At 39.7% G+C, this 26,569-nt stretch overlaps 1 protein-coding gene across 3 annotated transcripts in view; it reads left to right on the top strand.

Moving 5' to 3' along the window:
• bbs9 (Bardet-Biedl syndrome 9) overlaps positions 1–26,569 on the top strand; it is a 182,720-nt gene that overhangs the window by 120,793 nt on the left and 35,358 nt on the right. For 2 of the 3 annotated variants that reach the window (XM_030749747.1, XM_030749749.1), the window contains one exon: positions 19,204–19,416. The exons of the other annotated variant lie outside the window; for it this stretch is intronic. In XM_030749747.1, the coding sequence (XP_030605607.1) occupies positions 19,204–19,257 (54 nt within the window). In that variant the 3' untranslated portion in view covers positions 19,258–19,416. Of the gene's footprint in view, positions 1–19,203; positions 19,417–26,569 lie in introns of those variants that run through there. 3 annotated transcript variants of the gene reach the window in all.

The raw sequence follows: 26,569 nt of genomic DNA on the forward strand, positions 1-26,569 counted from the left end.
TGAATTAAAGAAAAAAAAGTAAAAACTAACTAAAACTAAACTATAATGTAAAATCCAAAACTATTATAACCCTGCACAGGACCCTAAGGATTCAGGAGATGTGGGTATATTATGTGGGTATATTATACCCACACTGTCTCGTTGTGGGAGGTGATTGTGAGCCATACTTACAGTGTGAGCCATACAGGTTTAGGGCAGAACATTTACTGGTTTTGTGGGGTGTGTGTGTGTGTGTGTGTATAAATAAATCTCCAAACATACCCATCCACTCCAGCTTTCCCTTCCAAGTGAGTTGTGTTGTCTGCAGCAGAGTAAAGCTGCACAGGTAATGAAACTTGTAGTGGCTCAGTGAGAGCCAGTGTTAAGAAACCAGAGGAAACTTGTACTGACATGGCTGAAATACACAGTCCTGCTGTGTCAATCTGTCTGTCAGATTACAGAAGCATAGGGAACAGAGCTATCAACTTACTGTCACGCAGTGTAGCTGCTACTCACATCTATCAGCCACGCACACACACATGCACACATCACTCTCAGCGGCAGGTTTCCTCATCCTGAACAGGATTCTCTGGGGCTGTGGCCAGAGTTTCTGACCCAAGGATTTCTGTTGTAGACGTGTGCATGGTTGTTGATGGGTGTGACAGACAGAGGTCTCGGTTCCCAGCCCCCCCCCCCCCTGCCCCGTGAATATAAACACAGACAGAAAATGAGCCCTTGTTTGGCCCTCCATACACACTAACTCACATATGCACACAGTCACAGAATTGATTTTAAGTGTCCTTACAGATGGGAAGTAAAATATGTGGCTGATGGCTCTAGCCTTGAATGTTGGATGTGTATGTGGAAATGAAGAGTGTGTCAGTGTAAATGTTTAATGGTTTTTATGGTCTGTAAAAATGGGTGTGGTCAGTGGTGAAGATGAAGGCTAAAACCTACAATCAATCAAGAATCACGCCATATGTATGGAAATGCATATGGCTTTGAAGGCGCAGGTTTTATAAAGTTAAAACGTTACAAGCTTGTTCAGTATTATCACTGAGGAATAACACAGTGACAGCACACCAACGCTGTGTATGGATTTATGAGTTAATTGTATTAGTTACATGACAGCAGGCTGCTCATATGTACATGTCTTGCTTGGATTGCTGGTGTTTACTAGAATCTGTAAGATGGCGCATATGTCCAGTGCATTTTAGGATTGATTTTAAGATTTTATTGGAATGAGCTGCCCCTTGTTAGGACCCCCCCCCCCCGCATATTTTTAAAGCACACCTTAAAACTCCTTATTATTCTTCGGTTTTCGACCCAGGCAAGAGTTGGAGGTATTTAGGCTAGTTATTTATTTATTATTTATTATGAATTTTTCTGGCCCTAGATGTATTTGTTGATGTGTGTCTCCTTGTGTGTATTGTGTATCTTGTATTTTATTATGTAATCCTTCAACACTTGCTCAACTTTTTTGTTTTAAATATGCTTTATAAATAAAATTAGATCGGATTGGAAAAACGATGCAGTTGTGATTTCATGACTCATTAATTTCAACTAGAGCAACTACACAACATTTTTCATATAGTCAAAGGGATGTTATTAAGGTTTTTGTTATTTTCTGATCTGTATATACTATACATTTTTGTTTGTTTGTTTTTTTTTTCTCAAATAATGAGACCAGCAAATATACAAGTAATCCTTGTGAGCCAAAAGCTCAGACTTTAGACTGCTGTAAATACTTTATTTTTTTTCCTAGGATGAGTGTGAAGTCACTGAGAGGGAACATCCCTAATACTGATGTCAAACAAGCAGCTCTGGCTTATAGGCAGGTTGGACGTACAGGAAGAGGAGCAAATTTGGATTGATTCGGTGGATGAACTGATGGATTACACCAAACCCCAATATAACAATATATAGCAATGTAACAAGCCTAGCAGTAATAGTTGAAAAATTACTGGAAAAAAATTTGAACTGGAAAAGAATTTGAACATCCCACAGTGTGGAATGAGGGTTCATCTATTTTAATAAAATTGTTTGTTTTAGGCCCCTACTCTCTTTCTCTCTTAAAACCAGGAGATTGTGATCTGAGTGTGAATGTCTGTGTGCCTCTGCTTGTGCGCCTTTGTATTTGTGTATGAAACCTGCAGAAGATACACTGCAGTTCTTCTATTTTACGCTTGTTTCATCTCATCCCATAACACAAATTGAGGTTGGCAGTGTCCCATTTTCCTGCCAGCACAGCCAGTAACACAGCAAACCGGCAGGACCTGTGACCTGTCAGGCAAACTCACCATGACTTAAAAGATGAAAACATTTATGATTTGCATGCAAAGCAGTGATAATAATTCAGCTGTGGATTGTTTCTGGTAATTTGTAGGGAGGAAAAAAAAATCTCCACTTCTGTGTTTTTAGATTTGGAGGCACGTTGGAGCACCACAAGAGTTTATATTTTTGCCTAATCGGGGGTTACATGGCATTTAAATTAGTGTGGTGTGTTCACTAAATTACAGCTGGTTTTTAAACGCGTGTCCCCCAAATCAAACATGCCGTATGTGTTCTCAAAATAAAATTGCTCTCTTCCCTTATTCCAAATCATCACGTGTGTGCTCCTCCAAATCTGGGCTGGTGTTGAGCATGAGCTCTACTCATCCAAACTCATTTGTCAACCAGTCGAAATCCAAGTCTTCAACTGTGAGTTCCTGGAACTCAAGTGTAAGTTCCCCATATCCAACTGGGCATTATTACTTTAAATCCATTTGAACTTCAGTCAGAGTTCCTTAAAACCCAGCAGTTTGTCAAGTGTGAGATAACACTTCATACTACAGCACTTAAAGTTCATGTTTTTAAATTGAGTGTGACATCATGAAGTAAGAAAAAGATGCAAAAATAACCAGCAACTTTAAAAAGTGTTATTTTTCATATCCGTTTCGGTTTGTCCCAAATTCAGCTAAGACAAAAATGCAAATTTTGAACTTCTTCTTCTACTACTTTCTGCAGATCTTGGGTCCCTGTTCAATGATCTGTTTTAATTTGTTTTAATGCTTACACCAAATGTGGTTTGGTAGAGACTTATTACAATTTAAAATATAACTTTTCTTTCTTTTTTTTTTTTTTTGCATTTTTGGCCACCGTGGCTTTTTTTATGGGCAGTGGAGAGAGACAGGAAATGGGGGAAAGATACAGGGGAAGACACGCGGGCAAATTGGTGACAGGCTGGGACTCGAACCCATAACGCAACGCGGCATATGTATGTGGTCGCCGGCCTCACCACTAAGCCACCCAGGCGCCCCTAAATATAACATTTTAATTCTAAATTCCCTTCACTGACTTTAAGTTTTCTAGTTTCAAATCAGAGTAGCAAAACCATCCAAAATTAAAATACGCTTCAAAAAGCTGCAAGCTTTTACTTTTAAGCAAATTTCTTTCAGGTTTTTAGAAGAAAAGCCACAAAATTAAGAAAAACAGTTTAAAATATGTTCACTTAGTTTTGTCATCAGAAATGAAAGATACAGGGTTTATTTATTAAAGGAATGGAGGTATATCTGAGGTCACTGTCAGAGATAAGAAGCAACTGCAGAAGGAACAAAGACTCCCCTCTACGATCCTAACTGGACAAGAAAGAAAGGTCATCCCATCATCACTCTGACCTCTTGTCTGCTTTTAATCTCTAGGCTCGTAACTTGTCAACAGCATTTTTAGGTAGCAGCATTTGCTCTTATACTGTAACTCCTAAGCTTACACATGCCAACAAAATCCCCACCGCATGGCTATCAGACCATCTCATGAGCTATTTGTTGGCTCCGGTTGTGTTGACGGAGCACTGATGAGATGCTTGGCTGTTTAATGTGTATGTAATGTTCCACTAATGTCTCTGCTGTGGCTTTATCTGATATGCTATTCTTGGTCAGAAGCTAATGCTCGCAGATAGAAATGAGGACGCTGTTCCAAATATTTGTTGATTGGTCGGGTACCGGGGTGGACTAATGCATATGGCCTTGTGGCACCCTGTAACGGAAAGTTCAAGAGGTTAAAGTCTTTTAATAGTCATTAAATCCTGTCATTGACCTTGTGTTGGGATAGCTCATTCAATGTTATTTGTCTTGAAGATGGTGATAAAGTTTTGTAAAAGTAGGCTTCTGGAGAGTGTCTTGAAGACTGTGGGAAAATCTGATATCTTAATGGGCCAGTTGCTTTTTGTTCTGCTGAGACAATGCAGAGTCCAGAAGCTCAATTAGTTTCACATGCAGCAAAGAATCTTATGCGGGTCATTTAGATGGGAAAAAAAATAAATAAATAAGCAGGTCCGCCAGCATTTTTGAAAGCATCACATGCTTGTGAGGCTGCAAGCATCACATGCTTGCAGCCTCACAGATCACTGATATAATAATAAATTTAAAAAATGTTAACCTGTCAAAAAAAAAAACAGGCACTGATTGCTGATAAACACTAACCACCAGTGTGTGCTGTGCTTTCAGGTATTTAAAAAAAGAAAAAAAAAAAACTTGATTGGTTTCAAATTCACTGGGTTTTCATCAGAACTGAGTTTATACATTAATTACAACTGTAATTAATCCAAAACTGTATTTTGGAGTGAGATCAACAATAAAGTAATCTAAGGTTGGCCTTACACACCCATGCTACATTTTAAATCTTGATTTAATGATAGCTTATGCAATCGCTCGGTTTTTCGAGCACTGGAGTAACACGTGCTCTGTGAAAAGAGAGATGATGTTTTGTGAAATTAAGATGATGGCCAAGCCTGCGCATTGAAATTCTGGCCAGTATAGAAGCAGATTTTTCATGAAAATACATTTTTTTTTCTTCTGGTTATTCTGTTCTTTCAAAATACTGTACTATATATTCTGGGTTCTAGTTAACAGCAAAGTACTAATGGGCTTTCTATGGCTGTACCATCTAAAGACAACCACTTAATGCAGTATCGAGGAACTCTTGATTTCTAGTTGTAGTTATATTTATGTCTTAATGTGTCCAAAACAAACATGTTTTTTGCATTTTCAAAGATTTAATCTATCGTTGCAGCATTAAGTTTTTTGAGTTTCTCTGGTTTCAATAAGGACAAAGAGGGAAAAAACAGCCACTTTGGGAAAAATATATCAACTCTTATTAAGCCAGTGTGATGCAATAGGGAGTTTCATCAAAGCAATCTAATTAATCAAAGGCGTGTTGATACGTTTCTGTGAATTATGGCTAACAGAGAGTGGGAGAGAAGGAGGGAGGGAACAAAGAGGAAATAGATTTTGGGAAGCGGGGTGGAGGGAGAAATAGGGAGAAAAGGAGGGGCAGGAACTATTCTGGCTATGATAATCATCAACAAACCAGACAGTCTTTCAGAGGTGGAAACTCACATGTGTGTTTCCCCTCAGGTCATGTAACATGTGGTAAGGAGGCTGTGTTTTTGCGGTAGTGTCCATTCAGGCTCTGGCTCCTGGGGGAACCTTCCAGAAGGAATGAACACTCTTCCTCTGGGAGGCCGGTGTAGGAAGTGAAGCTTCCAGCTTAGTGGAACTGACCTTCACACCCCCTGCTGCTTTTCACATTAAGGCCATGGCAGCTATGTTATGGGATATAACCGTTAATCTAATACATTTTATGGTTGCTATTCTGGGTCATTCCTGCTATACAGGTTTCGTCCCCCATAGCTAATAATAATAAAATGGACATGATTTTTAATAATCTTTGAAAACAGTGATGTATTTGACTGTCTGAATAAGATGGTGGCCAAGCTGGTACACTTAAATTCTAACAATTATTGAAGCATATTGTTCATGGAAAAGCTGTGAGTGCATTTCACTTTAATTCTTGCACTCCCATTTACTTCTTCTTAAAAGAAAACTCCTGATAAGCATCTATTTGATGACATCAAACTACAAGGTAGAGTGAACAAACAATAACGATTAATCAATTAACGATTAATTTTCTGTTTTTATATGATTATATGGTACTTAAAGCAGCATTTTTAAGATATAAACACAAAGGAGGGAAGTATTTATAAAATAAAAATATATTTTTGTGGGACAGAAGAAACACATTCCACCATCAGTATTGTTAGGTTGTAGTTTGGTCTGCCTGCTTTAAATTGTTTCAGTACATTAGACTTATCTGCAGCCACAGTCTTCGTAAAACAGATGTTCTGCAGCTCCTTCTTTAAACTGTTATTAATAAAAGTTGATAAGAAGTCAACTTGCATATTTGGTTCTCATGAATTTTCTTTTAATGTTTTGCATTTATTTAGTATTAAGATGAATTATTCTTGAGTGTAGGATGAAAATTAGTGCAGAAAAATTATATTATATAATAGTTACACTTGTAGACAGTCTTCCATTGTTGCTTTGTGGCAATGTTTTCATTTTTTATCTTTTGAAAACAATTTCACAGGCTCTGCTCTCACCATAAAGGCAGCCTTTGGGACAAAGTTTGCCATTTTGGGTGATCAGGGACTGTTTTTCTTTGTAATAAAAGTTCCTCTTTGTTGCTCCGTCCCCCTTAAATTCCCTCAACCTCCACCCCTTCCCCTATTTTTTTTTTTTTTTAACAAGGGACCTTTAATTTGGCGAGAAGGAAGCAATGAATTGTAGAGTATACTTTTCCACCAACGTCCTGGGAAGAGTAGACCGTTTTCTGTCTCTCTCCACTCTGCCTAATGCAAAACCAAATAGGTAACATATGTTGTGCTGGAGCTGCTACTGCACTCCTCTTAATCACTTGTCCTCTGTGTCCCTTTAACTCTGTTGTCTCTCTTTCTCTCGTCAACGCTTAGTTCATAAAAGGCAATATGTAGTAATCAGGTACACTATACAGAAATTTTTTTTCATTTTCACTGAGTCAGAGTTTAAATATGGAAAGGGTGGTCCTTCCTTTTGTTGGACAAAAATATGAAGCAGTAAAATTGCTTATTCTCTTATTTTGTGTGTGTGTGTGTTTTTGTTTAGGGAAAGTGCGCGTGTGTGTGAGAGGAGAGTTTATCAGAGGAGACATGTCAATTAGCAGGGGGACACAGAAGGCAGAGCCAAAGGTTACAGGTCAGGGTGGGGGGGATTCGTCAGCTGTCACTAGCTATAAAAACTTACTGTGTTCCAGTGCGTGCGTGCGTGTGTGTGTGCGCGCACACTCACGCCTGTGCTATTAGGGGAGCCTCGTAGGTCAGAAGCCACTGAGCTGAGACTGGAAACAGACGCAGTTCCCTGTGTGTGGTGTGTGACACCTTCTCTTGCAACAAGTGGCGGCACAAAATTAAAACAGTCTCTGAAAGACAAAGTCCTGTTTTATTTCTCTATTTTCTATTTCTCATTTATTTTAAACTAGCAGTGCTTTTTAAAAATTCTTCATTCTGTATTTAGTGGTGAGATTAACAAATTCTGTCGTGGATACAAATTTTGGTGACCTTTAAACTTTGTACAGGCAACATACGTTTAACATGACGCGTAAAACAAATGCAAACTGAGAAAGTAACCTTGCATTCGCAGAGAGATGATGAATACGAAAATCAAAGGAATTGGGATTTACAATAAATTAATTTTTTTAAACATATAGATGTTAATAATTACTCTGTGTTTAATGCATTAATAATATACATTAATGTAAATAATAATATAAAAAAATAGTAATTTCATCTTAAACTGCATTTAAAAGCGGATGCATTTTTTGAGATTGCTGACACTTAAAATGATGTACCACCCACTCTGTTGCTCGGTACTAAATTTTAACTCAAATATTTAATAGTTTCAGTCATCAAATTAGTAATTAAATGGCAGCAGAAACCTGGGATCACCAACACAATAAAAGAAGTAGGGGCTGAACAGCATAGCAAGAGCCGCAAACACTGTCATTCACATATTAAATCGATCCTAGCTATTTCTTTTTGTTTTGTTTTTGTTTCTTGATAAACTTTTGGCTTGTTTGAAGCCTTTTTGATTGACTCTGCTTGTTTGTTGCTGTTGTTTCGGACTTTGTTGTTGATTGAGCCCCACCTTGATGAATTTAGTTTTACTGCAGTCAACCGAAGTGATGGCCAAAAAGTACAAGAATGGGGTCCAGATTCTGATGATCCCACTTATCCTTTAAGAAAGCCTACATTAAACATTGTATTAAATAAACAAAGGAAAAGATAATTCCCTATAATGTCAGACTGAATGATGACTCTGAGGTAATTTCAGTTTTCCAAAGTTCACATATAGACTTTCTAGAGGTCTGGAAATTACCTGTTCCTCTGAGAGCTTAAGTGTTTTCTCTAGCAGAGCGAGAAGTGATCAGTGTCAGTAGAAAGAGTTAGGTCAGTTCTCTGTTTTGGCAACTGCTCAAAACAAAGTACAGGCTTTAGACCGCAGACAGAAGCATTATGGGTACATAATGCCTTCTTTCCTCGCCATCCTTTCTCTCCACCTCACGCCCTCCATTCTTCCTTCCATCTCCATCTCTCCCCGCAGTCTAGTGTTGTGTGTGCAGGAATAAGAGTGGTGTGTATGTGTGTGATCAGAGGACATGATTAGTTTCCTTCATTAGGCTAAAGGCCGGGCTTTGCTCCATGGCAAATATTGGGCCATGGAAATGAGACATTTACACACACACACACACGCACGCACGCACGCGCACACACACACACGCACATACACACACTTTGAAATGGCACACCTCTAACACTCGTCTAATATGGACTCACAGTCCTGGACAGGACATTCCTCATTTATTCTGCAAATGGACATAAACACACACACACATTCTGACCACATTTCGACACTGTCCCTCACACGCAGAGGAAACACACACACACACACACACATTCTGGCCTCATCCACGCTGCCCAGTCCCACCACACACACACTCAAACATATCCCCATGGAAAACACACATACACACACACTCACGCACACATGTGCCAAAGCAAATGGGCACAGGTTGTGGCTCGGCAGAGTGTTCCTGCGGCTTTAATTAATTCCAGCGATTAATGAGACGTGATCAGTTCCAGACTGAGTTGGGCACATAGCCCTGTGTGTGTGAGCTGCCTCTCAGCAATGCGCACCTTGATGAAAGTAGGTTGTATATGTGGGTGTGTCTGTGCATAAACGAGGCTCCTGTAATAATTTCAAAACGTGTGTGCAAGTGTACCTTATTTCTTTTCAAGGTGGACCTGTTATCCTCATTAACAGCTCTATATTTTTATTCTTGGCCTCTACTGAAGCCACAGTTCAAAATAATCCTTATTTAACTTATAGCGGGCCTCTAAAGTGTGAAACAAGCTCTTTTCATTTTAAGCCCATCATCCCTTTAAGCCAACTTTCATCTGATTAGTGGCCCTTTACAGATATTTGAACCACAGGTGAGCTATGTTCATGGCTAGAAGTGCGTGCTTAAAATTGCTATTTTAAGGGCATCCCCTCTCTTTGATGACAGTGAAAATCAAAAGAGGAAAAACTGTTGGAAAGAGCAGTCTGAAGCCTGACCTTTTGGCTTGTACGGATTATTTGTATATATGCTGACTTCATAATTTGCCACGTTTCACATGAGCATCTAACAGTCTAACTGTTGACAAAAAATAAAGGAAAACACAATAGTTCCCCTTTAAGTTTATAAAGTTTGCATCCTGGAATGCTGCTGCTACCACTGGTAATACCACTTTAATTAACACTGCCAATGCTTCTCTTACTGCTACTCCTAGATCTGTAACTACTACTGTTTCCTACAAGTATTTCAGTTTCCTCTTACAGTCCAAAGATATGCTTGTTAGGTTAATTGGTGATTCTAAACTGACCATAGGTGGGAGTGCAAATGGCAGTGTCTCTCACTGGCAGTGCTGTGACAGAGAGGCAACATGCCCAAGGTCTACACACCATACACCCAGTGCCAGCGGGGATAGGCTCCAGCCCCCCTCATGGCCCTGAATTTGACACATTTGTAGGGGCGCACACACATGCTGATGCATACTGGTCAGAATAGCAACTGCAAATACAATCGTCTGTTTCTTCACTTAAATGTTACACACAGCCACAGTACAAAAAATGTGTGTAGCCATGCATGCTTGCTTTCCCATTTCTGGACACATTTTTCTTTTATTCTCCCCGCTTACACTCACATAGACACACACGTGTGCAATGTAGCTATGTGCTGAGCTGGTGCAGCGCTAGCTGGAGGAGGTGGAAGAGGGTTTAACACAGACAAAGACAGCCAAGCCCCACTGGCAGGAAGAGGCTGCCGAGGTGGATGCAAAACCTGACCTCCTCAACATGCTATGTGACCAGAGAGAGATCCAACATGCAGACAGTGTCAACCTAATATATGTGCTTGAGCTCATTTGAACTCTTTTAACAAACACCCATCTCTTTGTGGTGTGGGTTGTACAGTGAGTTTAGACTTGAGAGGGAAACTCTCGAAGATAGAGGCCCTGAAACATACACACACATGCAGTGTAAATACACACTGAGGTATTTTTCCATCATTTGCGGTGTACAGAGCTATGCCCCGATGTTTATGGCACTGTATGCCTGTCTGGAAAGATGCAAAGTTGTGTACGTCTGTGTTTGTAAGTTTCTGTGTAAGGATGTGGGAGTGTCTGGGGAGGAATGAACAGTTTTCTTGGAAGCACTGAGCTTTGACGTTCGTCTGTGTTTGTGGTATGTGTATGTCTAGCTCGGTTTATGTGTTAGTCTGTTTATCGCTGTGTGTTTTGGAGAAAGTGTTTATGCGGTCTAATTGGTCTTCCTTTCTAAAAACGTGTATTCCCATGTAGTTGGTTAAAAGCTTGGCTCTGCTGCTCTGTGTCTGTCTTCCTGTTTTTCATCAGCCAACATGAACTGCTTCTTTTTCTACTGCCTTTAATCTGTACCTCATATCTAGTGTTTTGTTTTATATTAGTGTCTGAAATCTGATGCAAATTTCCCTGTTCCCATAAACATGCAATAGCTTACACTAGTAATGTGATGTTTCAATCACTTTACATCATTAACAGGTGTAGAGTCTCATAACAGTCCTGAAAGTGGAATCTTTTTGAGTCTTTAAATAGTGCTCTACTGAGGATTTGGACGCTTAGGTAACATGACTGAAAAGGGACATAGTGCACTAGGTTGCAGATATGCTACAGAGTAATTCTAAACAGTCACAGTAACCTCTTAGAAATAGTAGTGAGACCTGCTGTGATGTATAGTTTGGAGACTGTGACACTAACAAAAAGACAGGAGGCCAAGCTGAAGGTGGAAGAGTTGAAGATGGTGAGAATTTTGTTTGAAGTGACCAGGATGGTAAGGATTAGAAAAGAGTTTATCAGAGGGACAGCTCAGGTTGAGTGCTTTGGAGACAGTGTTAGAGAGGCAAGGATGAGATGGTTTGGACATGTACAGAGAAGAGCAGCAGTGGATATATTGGACAAAGGATGAATTTAAAGCTGCCAGGCAGGAGTCAAAGGAGGTTTGTGGGTGTAGTGAAGGAGGACATGCAGAGGGTTGGTGTGACAAAGGAGGATGCTAGGAATAGGGTGAGATGGAGACAGATGATCTGCTGTGGCGATCTCTAATGGCAGCAGCCGAAAGAAGTCTTAGTAGTAGTAGGCTTCCATCAGTGGCCTTGACTGTGGGATCATCGTCATTTGCTTTTGGCTTGGGCAGCATTTCCTCACAACTTTCAGGTCGCATTTGCAGACATCCTTGTAGCACAGTTGGGGGCATCCAGTACTTCTTTTGCCAGATGCCAGAGCACTGTAGAGAACGTCTTTTGGGATGTGCCCATCCTCCATTTGCCGTATGTGCCCCAGCCAATGTAGTGTTGCCCGAGGAGTGTGAACATGCTGGGGAGGCCGGCACGAGACCAGTCCCCCGTGTTGGGCACCCTGTCTTGGCAGCAGATGTTCAGGATTTGTGAGCTTGAACTTCTGCCAGATGCATGAGGTGAGACAAGCAAGGGTTGCTCCTGCTTTGCTGATCTGCTTGTTAATCTCTTTGTCAAGAGTCAGGTAATCAGTGATAGTGGAGCCCAGGTAGTTGAACTGGTGGACGATTTCCAGTTCGTAGTCATCAGTGAAGATGATGGGTGGGGCTGGGACATCTTGTCCCATCACATTGGTCTTCTTCAGACTGATGCTGAGTCTGAAGACGATGCAGGCCTCGGAGAACTTCGGAGACTGTAGCTGTTGCTGTGAGTGGGTAACTGCTGCAGTTTCATCAGCAAGCTGCATGTCCCTGTTGAGGGTCTCTCTCACTTTGGTCTTGGTTCTCAACCTGGCCAGGTTGAAGAGTTTTCTGTCTGATCTGGTACGAAGGTAGATGCCCTCAGTTGCTGTGCCAAAGGCACGGCGCAGAAGCATGGTGAAGAAAATTACGAAGAGCGTTGGAGTGAGGACACAGCCTTGTTTTGCTCCACTGCGTATGTTGAAGCTCTCAGATCATCTACCATTGAACTGCATGGTCCCCTTCACGTAGTCATGGTAGGACTCTGTCATGCTCTGCATACCCAAGATAGGTGGGCCCCCTATCTTGGGTAGGATCTGGAAGAGGCCTTCTCTGCTGACGAGGTCAAATGCTTTGGTGAGGTCAATGAAGGCCACATAGAGTGGGATCCTCTGTTTGCAACACTTTTCCTGAAGCTGCCAAAGAGAGAAAATCATGTCTACTGTAGATCTCTTGGCATGAAAGCTGCGCTGGGACTCGGAGTAGATCACTGCCGGGGGTCTTTCCTGCAGACATACTGTCAATGGTCTTACTGAGTTCTTCCAGGGTAGGTTCCGCGTCCAGCTTGTGCATCGTTGGCAAGTCTTCTGTGGCTTCCAGGGCTGAGGTAGAAACAGTGCTTGTTCTGGAGTAGAGCTCAGAGTAGTGCTCTACCCATCTGTCCATCTGCTTGCTCTGAGATGACCTTGCCATTCGTGATTTTGAGAGGTGCCATCTTGCTTTGGGTGGGTCCAAACACTTTTTTGATTCCATCATACATCCCCCTTATGTTACCTGTTACAGCTGGTTAGAGCTGCTTTCTGGATTCTCTCGCTGAGCTCCATCCAGTATTCCTTTGCACAGCGTCTGACTGTCTGCTGAACCTTGCTTTTGGCAGCCCTTAAGATTAACAAATTGTGTTAATCTGGCTGCCCCTTGTACTCAGCCAAGGCAGCCATCTTGGCATTAATGACTCGCGTCAGCTCTTCGGTCTTGGGGACTTTCCTTTCAAAGGTGGCCATAAATGTGTTGTGAATGATGGTCCTAAGGTGCTCTCATTGCTCTGTGGCTATACCTTGAAGTTCCCTGTTTAGTTCACATTCAAATGTCCCAGCAAACTGCTCTTGGAGATCTGGGTGGCTCATCTTGCTCATGTTGATGCGGTGAGTTCCACTTTTTTGGTGTGATGGAACTGCTTGGGATGTATACGGACCTTACTGCACACCAAGGAGTGGTCTGTGTCACAATCTGCACTGTGGTAGGAGCGGGTGTGTTGAACACACTTCACTGCGGGTGCATCTATATTGTTTAAGCAAAGTGTGAGGAGGTGTGCAGAGCTGTCACTGTCTGGTTCCACCATCTTGAGCAGCATGTTCTTTACAGCAAAGCCAACTCCGCCCTCCCTTGGTTCCATTGGAGATTTGCCAGAAAAAGGTGTAGTCTTTCCCTCTGATGGTGCCAGAGTTTGAAAGTTGTGTGTCCTGGAGTGTGGCGATGTCCACCTTTAGTCTTCAGTTTGTCATTAATCACTGGAGTCTAACCACCTGGAAATTAATATACCTTAAATTATAAGTTCCCATTTTTCAAGATTTTTCTAAAACAATAGTTGTTGCCACTTGCAAAAGATATTCTAAATCTCAAGTCTTTAACTTCCTGGTTCTAAGTTAGAGTTAGTTTATATTAGCTGAAGACATGTTCATCCTTGTATCTATTGCCTATTATCTATTTTTCTTTAGCACTAAATTCCAAATTGCTTAACTAGTTTTAAGTAGTAGTTGGCAAACATGATCCGTTTGATTTGGCAAAGATTTGATGGGACAGAAGAGAAGAGGAGAGGAGTAAAGTAAGATGGAGGCAGATCATCAGCTGTGGGCCACTAAAGGGAGCAGCTGATAAAGAGGGAAATAATTAACAAGCACAGAATGCTAACACACTGAACTGTGACAAAAAAAAAAGAAAAATGAATTAATGTGTGACCTTATCAGCATTAGTATGATAATGTTAGCCTTTAGTGTAATAGTATTGCTGCTGTCAGGATAATGCCTCACAGAATTGCTATCATGGCTTTAGTTTTATTATTAACTGTTGATCTTTATAATGTATAATATACAGAGCTTGCTCTCTATATATCTGTGTTACAGCTGAGATGTATGATATAGGTCTTATTTACACTTAGGTATAGTGGTTCTGTGAGGGACTTTCATGATAAAGACATGCAATACCTAGTGCTTTGGTGATTTATCGTGCCACTGCTGAACCTCGTACCAAACACACAAAAATCAGAGTAGTTTACAGCCATTCGCTTGGTCTCTGCCATATGTGGATAAATGTCCCTTCTGGTCTGAAAAACACAACAAAATTAAGCATAAAAAAGATGTTCACCAAACACCCAAACCAAAGTCACTTTGCTTTTGTGAGGGTTTCATTTCACAGATTCCATGTTGGTTCATGCTGCTCTGGAAGTGGCTCAGACAAATTTTTGGAATCACTGAGGTTAAGATAGCTGAGGTATAATTATATGTGTGGTTCTTTGTGAAATCACCAAACTGAACATTCCTGTACAGTATTTTTTTGTGGGCCAACCACACACACACACACAGACACACACATTTATATTCCTTGGAATACTTTGTCACTTTTGGTGCAACCAGTTTTGTTGTTAGCTTACAAGTAGTCTCAGAGTATACAGGGAGAGATAAATATCCTTGGTCAACTGCACACAAAGCTGTAGTTCATCCACAAACATGTTCTTTTACACTAAAACTCATTTTGGATGCAGTTGTTAAAGCATGCCATTATTTTGGTGGAATGCTCACACACACACACACACACACACACTTGTGTTCACCCCTTGAGTACCATGTCACTATTAGATGTACACATCAAAGCCTGCAATGCCTGCTATGTGTGTGGCGTCAGACAGTAATTAACTGGGAACATCCCAGCGGGACCAGTACTGAATGACTCCATCAATCAAAGCCAATCTGCTGCAACCACTGGAATGTCTGCAGGGAGTTTGCATACTGACACTGTTAACACACGTGTGTAGGGTATGTTTGTGTTTTGAACACATAACAAAATATTTGTTTGTCAGTTTACTTAAGTTATGCATTTGAAAGATGAAATTTATTGTTTATGACACCATTGCTTTTTCTGTGATTTGTTGTTTTCCCTGTTATTTCTCCCTTGTCTAAACCACACGGAGCATTCCCAGCACTATGAACGTGTCTCAACTGGAGTATTTCCCGCTGTGTGTTATATGTGAGAAAGGACAACAGAAAATATCCCAACCAGATTCTCAGAAATTCAGGTGTAAAAACTGCACATGATGATATGCTTTTTTTTTCTGTTGCAAGTTTTAAAATGTAATCAATGTAGCCTTATTGTAATGTCTAATAGGAAGGGCTCAGAAAATCACAGTTCATTAGAAAATATAATACTTTATTCATTAAAATCATGAAAATGAAAATGAAAATGATTTAAGCCTACTGTAACCAGTGTCTTTATAACAGCTGCTAGCAGTTTGTTTTTTAAAGTCCTAAAGTTGTTTAGGAAAAAGCAAAACAACATTCTCAGTTTTTTCTTCTAGGTTAAATTTTTGTCAGCATACTGTACTTTGTAAAAGTCCTGAGCAGCTCCTCATTTCTTTATAGTTTGCTTGGAAAATGGGAAATAGGTGCAGCAATTTATTGGAACATGTGCAAGCATATATGGAAATATAGTATGTAAGGTAACAACAAGGTTGTTACCAAATATAGTATATAAGGTAACAACAAGGTTGTTACCATTGTTAGAGTAGACAATTCTAGTGAGCTTGAAAATCAATTTTAGTTATAACCACATTTATTCTGCCACACAGTCTGAACTATCTTAGACAGCTTTTTTTGAAAGTAGTCTTCAGGCACAGTTCTCCAGGCTTCTTGAAGGACATTCAAAGTGCTTCTTTGGATGTTGGCTTCCTTTTGTTCTGTTCTCTGTCAAGATGATCCCACACTGCTTCAGTAATGTTGAGGTCCGCGCTCTGGGGAGGCCAGTCCATGACTGATAGTGTTCCCTTTGGTGTTTTTCTGTCCAGGTATGCTTTTACTGCCTTGGCAGTGTGGTTGGGATCATTGTCATGCTGAAAAATTAACCTGTTGATAAGCCTCCATCGTGCTATACCTCTCTCTGAGCCTCCTCTAAATATACTCATGATGATTTGAACAGACCATTTCAAATTTAGACTCATCACGCCATAAGACCTGTTTACATTGATTTTCTGTCCGGTTCATGTGCAAAAGATTGAAAGACCTTCAGAAAGACTGGAGAATTATTAATCAAGACAACATTTAAAAAATTACAGTAAACTCTGGCTTCATGGAAGCAACATATAAAGAGGTGGCTCATGACAGCTTTTAAATATTGTCTTGTATTCGTGGTTGTATCAACAGCATGTTTTCAAAATGGCACTAGCTGGAAACAGCAGTACTTTATGGCTTTAATGTGGATAATTTCAGCTGAAACATGCAAAACGACTGGTATGAACCTTGATATGATTAAACAATAATATGTGCTCTAATGTCTGTATTCATGCAATGTATTTTATCTGTTTAAATAAAACACACATATGCACACCCACACATTTGTTTGCAACATACAGTAGCTAGAGGTTGTTTAAAGGGTGTGTGTGTGTGTGTGTGTGTGTGTGTGTGTGTGTGTGTGTGTGTGTGTGTGTGTGTGTGTGTGTGTGTGTGTGTGTGTGTGTGTTTGTTTGAGAGACAGAGAGGGGATATGAAGGGGTTAAGAAGGGAACTGCTGGAGCCAGAGAGACTGACCCAGACATGACCTGCCTATGAGAACATAGTTTAACCCCTGTCTGTCTCTCTCTTTCTCTCTCTCTCTCTCTCTCTCTCTTACTCACACACACACACACACACACACACACACTGAGCAGCTCACCCTGAAATGATGAAGAGACAAAAGAGAGATGGCATAGTTCGTTTTTATTGCTTAAGTTGTAATATAAAATCTAATAATGCCATCTTATTTTACAGCCCAGACATTACAAAGACTGTCCTCTGGAGCGATGATACAACAAAAACTACATTTAAACTCATGGGTTGTTTGATCAAGCTCACATGCTCATGCGTACATCTTGTGAAGGAAAAGAAACTGATTGATACAGCTGGTGTAAATTGGAAAGGGACTTTTTTAAAAGTAAAACTAGGATTCTTTTAAGAATATCTTGGAGTAGTTGTGAGATTTGTTTTCATTGCAAGAATTACAAATGTATATTTTTAAAGAAGCCCAAGTTGTGTTGCTTATATCCAAGCAGTTGCTAATCCAGTCTTGCTGCTCAGTGCGACCTCAGATTTGCCTCCTGGCATTCAACCAATCAGATAACTACGCATTGCTAGTTTAGAGCACATTGGCCGTGAACTGGCTAAAATGGAGCTTATTCATCATCAGCAGCCATTAGCCTGGATTGTGTTTAAGATGGCATGTGTGAGTGGCTGAGTAAAACATGTTTATAGGAATTTGTGTCAGTGTTGAAGTAAGTGCCAATAATTCTGTGTGTAAAAGTATAATATATCATATTTCTGCATGTATAACATTTACTAGACCACTGTGAAATATAGTATATTTTGTTCACTAGTACTCACATTTATGTTTAGAGCAATCATTGTGTTATTTTAAGCATGATTGTTTTTGTCACAGATAATGGTGATGGTAATAAGTTAACAGTTATCATTAGCTAATCATTAGAATCACGTATAATGGGATTATATGTTAATAAGACTTTAATACATGTCCTGATCGTGATTTCTGTCTGAGTCAGATCAATTTTCACCGGCAATGATGGTGAAGAAAACTCCCATGATCCCGTGCTTCATCAAAAAAGTTATCTGTTTTTGTTTTTGTTTTTTTTATTGAGAACCTCCATGGCGGCACATTACATACTGTTCATTTAAGGATCTAAATTTACTTTTCTTTACTTTTTTAAGTAATGCATTATGTTATTTAAGTACTCCCCAGAGAAAGTAATTTGTTACACTGCTTGTTACATTTGTGTTACTCTGTAACATGGCCTGAAATGCATTGTGACATAATTACCATTTAGCAATATAAACCTTAGACCGACACAAATCCCTATCCTGACGAGGACACACGTGCAATCTTTATATAGGTAATCGGTTTGAACACAAAGCTGATAACACAAAGCAAAGGTGTAAAACAAGCCCATGTAAGTGATCACTGCTGCGATTCTACTGTAGAAACATGCACAGGTAGGCATGGAGGCTACAAAGCTATGAGCCGGACTGCTCGTCACTGCCTTTGTTACCTGTTGAAGATCAGGCTCTGGCTTCTGGGCTGGGGTTGGTATGTCAGTCTGGATTCTTTGCTAGCTTTGTGTTAGCATGCTGCCTGTGCAGACGCTTGGAGCTACTGTTGTTTTAGCAGTATAATATAGTTGTTGATGTCCAGGATGCAGTTTGAACTTTTATCATCGTGCTTTTGCTCTTTTGTGCAATAATAATAAAAGTAATGTCCAAATCTCCACTCCTAGCTGTAGACCGCTCCACCATGTTTGTCCTCCCTGCACACAAACTGAAATCAGCTGATTGTAGCAGAGGCAGGAAAAAGACATTTTTGATGATTTTTTTTTAAATCCAGCCGTCCTGCAGATTACTGAAGAATCTATAATGCAAGTAATGACATTATTGTAACTGTAATGTGATTACTGAATCTATTACAGTAATGCTTTATCATTGCTTTGCTGTAATGTGGTTACTGTAACACATTACACTCATGCATATGAATGCATATGAATATGAATATATGTGTGTATATGTGAAAATCAGTTAGAATGCTATTATCAGTATGACGTCTGTCTGTGTTTGCTACATGTCATTTTTTATTTATTTTTTTGCATAAATGAAACAATTTTGTGTCTAGTTATATTGTGTATGAGTGTGTTTTCCTTTTACATGTTAAGTTTCCTTATTCAAAGAGACAAGAGACAATTTAGAGTCTGTTCTCTGCTGCTGCACACTCGTTTTCTCTTTCTGTCTTTGATCTCTTTCAGTCTTGTGACATGATCCACAGAGAAGCAGGAGAGTTGTTTACGAGCTGTGGATGAAAAGCATGTCATTGCAGTTGCTGTGTATGTGGATGCTGCTTTGGTTACATCTTGGCAAAGACATCAGACCTTGTCTCCATAAAATCCGTTGATGAACCTGTGAACTGTCTTTCTCTGCCTGCACACTGTGCAAAACATGCTGAAAGAGACTCATTAGTGTATTGTTTTAATTCACTGGAAAAATAAATCACAAAATAGCAAGAATGTGTGTTTTTATCTTTATAATCTCTTGAAAATAAGATTCATTTTTTTATGCAGTTTACACAGCTCCTGGGACAAAAGGATTAAGTAGAGAAATAGACACTAAGTCTTTCTAAAAGTACTGGTGGAAAGTTTTTGGTTGCTAGCGGACATTCCAGGCTCTGGTTGCCTGGATAACCCTCTAATGTATTTACCACCCTGTCGTATGTTAAATCAACAGTATCCTTTTTTTCTTATTGGTAGAACAAAGCCCTGAAGTTAAAAAGAGTTTAACTCAGAACCCGCCCACTTTGCATTGCCAGGGATTATTTCGCCCGTTGTTGCTTGAAGATGCAACGACTTTCGGTGGTCTCTGGTCACCATATCCCTGTTAATCACTTCCTGTGTGGATGCATCTTTACTGTTCTTTTTTTTTTATCATAATAAGTTATGATGACCTATTCACTTTACACACTGTATCAGTCAGAAATAGTATAAACAGAATCAGTTCAAGTTCCAGTGAGAGTTTAAGAGATAAGAGCAGATTGCCTTGTTTGTTATGACAGCAACAAGGTGTGTGTGTGTGTGTGTGTGTGTGTGTGTGTGTGTGTGTGTGTGTGTGTGTGTGTGTGTGTGTGTGTGTGAGTGATGGGCTCATGTGGGATAGAGTCAAACACATGGGATCATGATCAGACTGTCAGTGCTGTACTTGGTAAGGAGCAGATGTCACTAAAGCTCACTGTCAGCCTGCCCAACCTGTGATGCTAACAAACGTGCACTCACCTCTCTATTTCCCTTCAGGAATTTAGTAGAGTTAAAAAAAAAAAAAAAATCTGGAAATACTATAGACTGATAAATCTTTGTAGACAGAAAGGAAAAAGCACAATGTGAATGTGTATTAATACCTTATCTTGAATGAATGAATGAGTGAACTGTGTTTTTGACTGCGTTCTTTTTACCTTTTCCTCTGAACAGCCTTCTTTTTTTTTTTTCTTCTTTACAAATAATCAAATGGGCAAGAGTGGAAAAAAAATACTTCAGACTGCTTTGTGTGACTTTTGTGTGTTATTGTCACCACAGTTCTTGTCTGAACTTTTTCTCCAGTACAGTAGATTAACAAATTTTCTAGATTGCCTATCATGAAAACAATAAAACATAAATATTTTAGAAATATGTCAAAAACATGTCTAAAACTATGAATTACTGAATTCACTGAACTGAATTCATATTTTCTTACCCAAATTTGAGCAGGCACACTGGACCTCTCTGAAAAATCATAATCAAGCTTAATATTCAACCACTAAAACAAATTTTTCTGTTCAGGAATCCAAATAAATAACTCTTATTTGATATCTTAATCACAAAATAATAACGTGCTTTAGTGTTTTTTTCTGCTTTTTTATCAAATTCATGGATAACAAAGATAATTATATTGTAGCATTTAAATGATCATTTTGAATAAAGAATTTGTGCATACTGGTGGTTTAACCAATGCAAAAATTGATTACCAAAATTGATTTTGGTAATTCGCAATTCGAAAGGAGCCAGTTGTGGTGGCTCGGGCATCTGATTAGGATGATTCCTGGCCACCTCTTGGGTGAGGTGTTCCGGGCATGTCCCACTGGGAGGAGGCCCTGTGGTAGACCCAGGACATGCTGGAGAGATTATATCTCTCAGCTAGCCTGGGAACGCCTTGGGGTCCCTCTGGATGAGCTGGAGGAGGTGGCTGGGGAGAGGGAAGCCTGGGCTTCTCTGCTTAGGCTGCTGCCCCTGCGACCCGGCCCCGGATAAGCGGAAGAGAATGGATGGATGGATGGATAATTCGCAATTCTGTTTTGGGTGGTGGTCTAATAAATGTGTTAAGCACTGTATGTGTTCAAGAAATCTTTCTTTTTTTCTCAAGAAGCAGATTACATGCCTCGAGTTTGTTACTTGGGTTACTGCTGGGTTACTTTTCTCTTCCCCTCTATACTTTTTCTCGCCCCACTCTCTCTTAAATCTGCCCACCTTTTATCCTCCCGTAGCTTTTCTAACCCCATCTTCTTCCTTCAGCTTCTCCTTCTCAAAGCCAACGTGAGCTGAGAGCTTTTTACAGCCTACAAAACATAAACCTGTCATCGAGCAGTGTCATTACTTTGTCATCCAGTGCAGCAGCCCTCTTTTTTTTTAAGCTATTTTCATCTAGCTGTTTTCACTTCACTCACTTCCTTCTTCTCCTTTGCTTTCTACTTACTTCCTGTCTTATTTCTTCATCACTTTGCTCTCCATCTGTTGGACTTTGTCTGAAATGTTCATCTCCTTTTCTTCCCCCTTTGCCTTTTTTTTTTTTTACATCATTCTTTTTCCTCTGGGTTAATGTTCTCTCTCTCACGCAGATATAATATTATCTCGCTTTCATTCCTCTCCTGGTGATCCTTTCACGCACACTCCCAAACTTCCCGGCACATGTTAAACTTGGCTCAGTACTTAAAAAGCTGAAGCAAACCTGCTGAGTGCATTCACGTGTGAATGAGTCTGTCTATAGCATTTTAACTGATACGGTTGATTTACATTGTCTATCCACCACCATATTAAAAAAGAATGATTCACTGCAATCTTAAAGGAGTAATTCTTTCATCTTATAAGGTTCTTCTACTCAGTTTTATTGATATAAATCTTTGCCAAATCACTTCCATAAGCTTTGCTTCTCCCGTTCTTTTGTTTGTTTCCTTATTCTCTGCTCATTGTCACCGTTTTCCTCTCTTCTTTCTGTAGTTCCCATTTTTCTATCCTACTTAATTTTTCACTCATTTTCCCTTTTAACCTACATCTTACTTACTTACATTCCTCCCATCTTTTCATTCTTCTTGCTCCTCTTCCCTCTCTTCTCTCTAACACTGCCCATCTCATATTTACCCCTCATTTTTCCCCCCTCTTTCAATTCCCATCCCTACACTTAACCATAGTTAACAACCCAGTTTTCTCTTCCCTGTCAAGTGTCTTTTATTTTTATATTTTTTTATCCTTTGTGTGTGTCTATGCACGGCGTCCATGGTAACTACTTTAGTAATGTTCCCTAATGAGGCTCCAGCCTCCACAGACAGTTTTTAATTATCAAGACAGCAGGAATTCTCCTCCTGTCTGCCTCTCTCACCCATCTTTCTTTCCCACAAATAGAGTGGAGCTCATCCTTGCATGTGTTTTTATGGAAGCATGGAGAGTCCTGCTGATGTTCCCACTCTGATAGCCAGGTGTCCTGCTGTCAGACACGCAAACACACACACACACACACACACACACACACACACACTTAACTCCAAGATACTGACGAGATTAAACAGGCAAGCGTCTAAAATCATCATATGAACTCATGCAAAGCTTAAATACATGCACAGGTGACAGTGGATGGCCTTGAGAGCCTCTGTGAGAAGATGAGGTCATCTGGCCGTTCCTCTTCCTCTGACCATCTCGCTCCCCTCCCGTTCCTCACACAGGTGCCATAAATAACCACATACACACAAATGAGTGTCCACGGAGACTTAAAACAGTTTAGATGAATGTGTGAGAGAAATGAAGTGTGAAAGGCAGGTGGAGAATAAAGAACTGATAAGAGAGGGTGAGTCTGTGATGTCACCCCATATAAAACAAATGAGAAAGAGGAAATGTGGAAAGTGTCTGAGGTCATTTTCTCATAATTCACTTCATGCACCTTCAGTTCTGTCTCACTGCATCTGACCAGTTATCCCGTCATAACTGAGTAAGCGCTAGCAGCTTTCTGTGAATATCTTCCATTTGTACCAGAGTTCAAAAGTCAGGGTCTACGACACACTTGAACTTTTAGAGGTCCTATCATTCAGGGTGCATAGGTTAAACCTAAAACTCTGAATAAATTGACCACAGCAACTTCCTAAAAGTTATTTTCACAATCAAAGTTTATTAGCCAATAGATTTTGTGGAAAACATTATGTTTTTTTCTCTTAATTTATCAAGAAGATCTTTGCAGAATGATGGTACTGAAAAAACATATGCAAAGAAACCTTTTTTTCCATTGGTCCTTTCAGTATCCAACCAAGTTAAACATTTTTTTGGATCATGTTTAGGCAGTCATTATTTTTGGTATGGTTTTGGAACATGGCTGAAATCATGCAGAAATCATTTTATGCATATATTTATTTATTTAAACTAGTCAAAAAAACAAACAAATTAAGATTGAATAACAAGTTTGAATGATTTATATATTTTGCTAATGCCACGCTGTTTCTTTACTACCTTAAAACTAAGAATATGTGTAAGACTTGAACACCTCTGTCCACCTACGCAGACCCCCGTCCTTAGATTTCTGTGAGAAACTGAAATCTGTCACACTTGATGGATCAGGCAAAAAAAAAAAAAAAAAATTCTGCCTGTTAAATCAGTTAAACTGAGTATATTATTTTAGGAGACATGGATTGATTGAATCATTGTTCTTTCTTTTTTAATTGACTGTTTATATTTGATATTCTGATGACTAAAAGCTTAGTAGTCATAGCACTTAAAATCGATAGAAAGTACTGACTTAGAGAAGCTGTGGGAACAAGAAAATATACTTTTACAGTAAAGTGAGAAAACATGCACGTGCATTCACGCTGCATAAAGTGGGGTACACATACACACACTTCTCTTTTCTGCTAAGCACCATCAAAATGCAATGCTGCAGTTAGCTCTGCAGGTAGGAAGCCTGGGAGAAATGGACCACATCTCCTTCTCTTCAGTGTGTGGGCTCACTTCAGGATTTATTATCTACATTTATTTATTAAAATAAACAAGTGATCGCATAAATTTTGATGTTTAAAAGACATCAGTTCCAAACTTCACTTACAAGTTAAGTAACTGCTTTTTCAAACTAATGTCCAGAATGAAATATGTTATCGATTTAACTTTCTTACCAGATGTTTCCATCAAATTGTGTCACCTTTAAAAAATAAAAAAGATTTAATTTATCAGTTTGTTCAACATACAGAAAGCTTAGTGATGGGGAGAGAAGTTTTGTTTTGTTGAGTATTTTACTTGACTAATGTACTTAACACATTAGTGTGTGTGTGAGAGCGCAAGAGACAGAGAGAGTCTGTGAGGGTGCAGGGTGGGAATTCTATTATGGTTTGGCAGATTTATGGCACATGGAAGTTTTAAAAAAGTAGTGTGTTGGAAAAGCAGTTGCACTATCTCACTGTCTTTTTCTCCAGGACACAATGTCATCTTTGTTCCCATTATGCCAAAGTAAATACTGTATACACTCTGTGTTTAACCAGCACTGCAACACACACATTGAAGGGTATTCATTCATTCTCTTTCATTTGCTTTAAAACTCCAATGGTTGTATTTAACCAACAAATATCCAGAGTTTGCATCAATGCATGTATGCACTTTTAAGTACCAATATCCTTTCACACAAGCCTTTAACAAACAGTGCTAAATCTCCAGCTCAGAATAAATCAGCACTGCCCAACTGTGTGTAACTGTATGTGTGTGCGCTGCATGAACCTGAAGTTGCTTCCTGGCTGGTAGCCAATGGGTATATCGTATCAGGATTAGCCTGGAATGTATACACTTCCTCTCCCTGTCTGTCAGTCTCTCACTCTCCCCTTCCCTCTTCTTCCTCTCTTTCTTCTCTGTGTACACGTCTTTACTGAGATATTTTTGGATTATTGGTACCTTCTCATAGAAAACGTAGGCACAGTTTAATGTAGTACACTTTTTGTACCAGACACTAATAGTTAAGTTAGTTCAAAGGCTTCTCACTGGCATTCAAATTATTTTGTCACTAATGATTTTTACCAGTGTCATTCATATTTTGCTTGCTTGTCAAGGGTTATGAAAGAGTCAGTAGCACTTACTTGTCTTTGTTTTAACTGAATAGCCAGCCCTGCCCTTCCCAAAGTTTCCTGCAAAGGATACTAACTAACTTGTCTTCTTTGTTTAATTTGTACACAAACATAAAAACAATTTACGGGCGCCGCGGTGGCTCAGTGGGTGAGCAGGCGACCATGTACGCCTCATGGCTATGGTACAGCCCAGGTTTGCATCTGACCCATGGCCCTTTGGTGCTGTCTGTCTCCAGTGTTTGATATCCAATAAAAGCAAGAAGGTCAAAAAAACCCCACAAAATTAGCTGAAATTTGCTGTTAAAAATAGCAGTAATTAAACCCACCGGTCATATTGTTAGGTACACCTGTTCAACTGCTCGTTGATGCAGATGTCTAATTAGCCAATTGTGTAGCAGCAGCAGCTCAGTGCATTTAGGCATGCACACATGGTCAAGGTGACCTGCTGGGGAAGAGAGGTTATTGAAGTGACTTTGAATGTGGTGTGGTTGTTGGTTCCAGATGGGCTCGTCTATTTCAGAAACTGTCAATCAGCTTGGATTTTCCCACACAGATATCTCTACATAAGTATTGTTGCTGACCATGTCCATCCCTTTATGACCACAGTCATACTCATCTGTACTACAAAGAATTAAAGCGATTCTAATTGCAAAAAGGAGTCCATCACAGTAATAACGAGGTGTACCATCAGTGCGTGTTGAGGCGTTTCTTTTACAAAGAAATAGTTACAGCTCCAAAAATACTGTTTACCACACATGCAGATTAATTTATTTTGCTCATTAGGTAGATGAAAGTACTGTATGCATGAGCAGACATGATATTTTTCCATTTAACAGCCAAACTATACCCACTGTGTTAACTCTTAATGTCTGAATAGGTTAAACAAATATTAGGGCCCTGAAAGTATTTACGCATAGGTTTGACTTTTTAGAGGAAACTCCTCTCTTCCTCTCTCTGGGAATGTGACCACAGGGAACATAACCTCCTCCCTTCAGTGCGGTGTAGCTTATGTATAGGTTTGTGTGTATATGTGAGACATCCATAAAGACTGAGGGGATGATTTCCTCTCCTCTGTAAGCACAGTTTCTCTCCCATGACCAGCCTCTCTACCTGGAGACCTCTCTGTCATTTTACCTGCCTGCAGTTTTCTGTTTGTTTCTGTCTCAAGTCTTCTGGCTCTGCTTTCAGAGCTGGACCTAAACTTAATGTGGTGTGTTTGACTATATGCTGTTTCTTGCATTACATGAGCAGTAATACACAAAAAGTGTACGCTTTTATCATTTTAATGGGTG

This window comes from Archocentrus centrarchus, chromosome 16, assembly GCF_007364275.1.
Source record: "Archocentrus centrarchus isolate MPI-CPG fArcCen1 chromosome 16, fArcCen1, whole genome shotgun sequence".
In the NCBI taxonomy this organism is placed as follows: domain Eukaryota; kingdom Metazoa; phylum Chordata; class Actinopteri; order Cichliformes; family Cichlidae; genus Archocentrus; species Archocentrus centrarchus.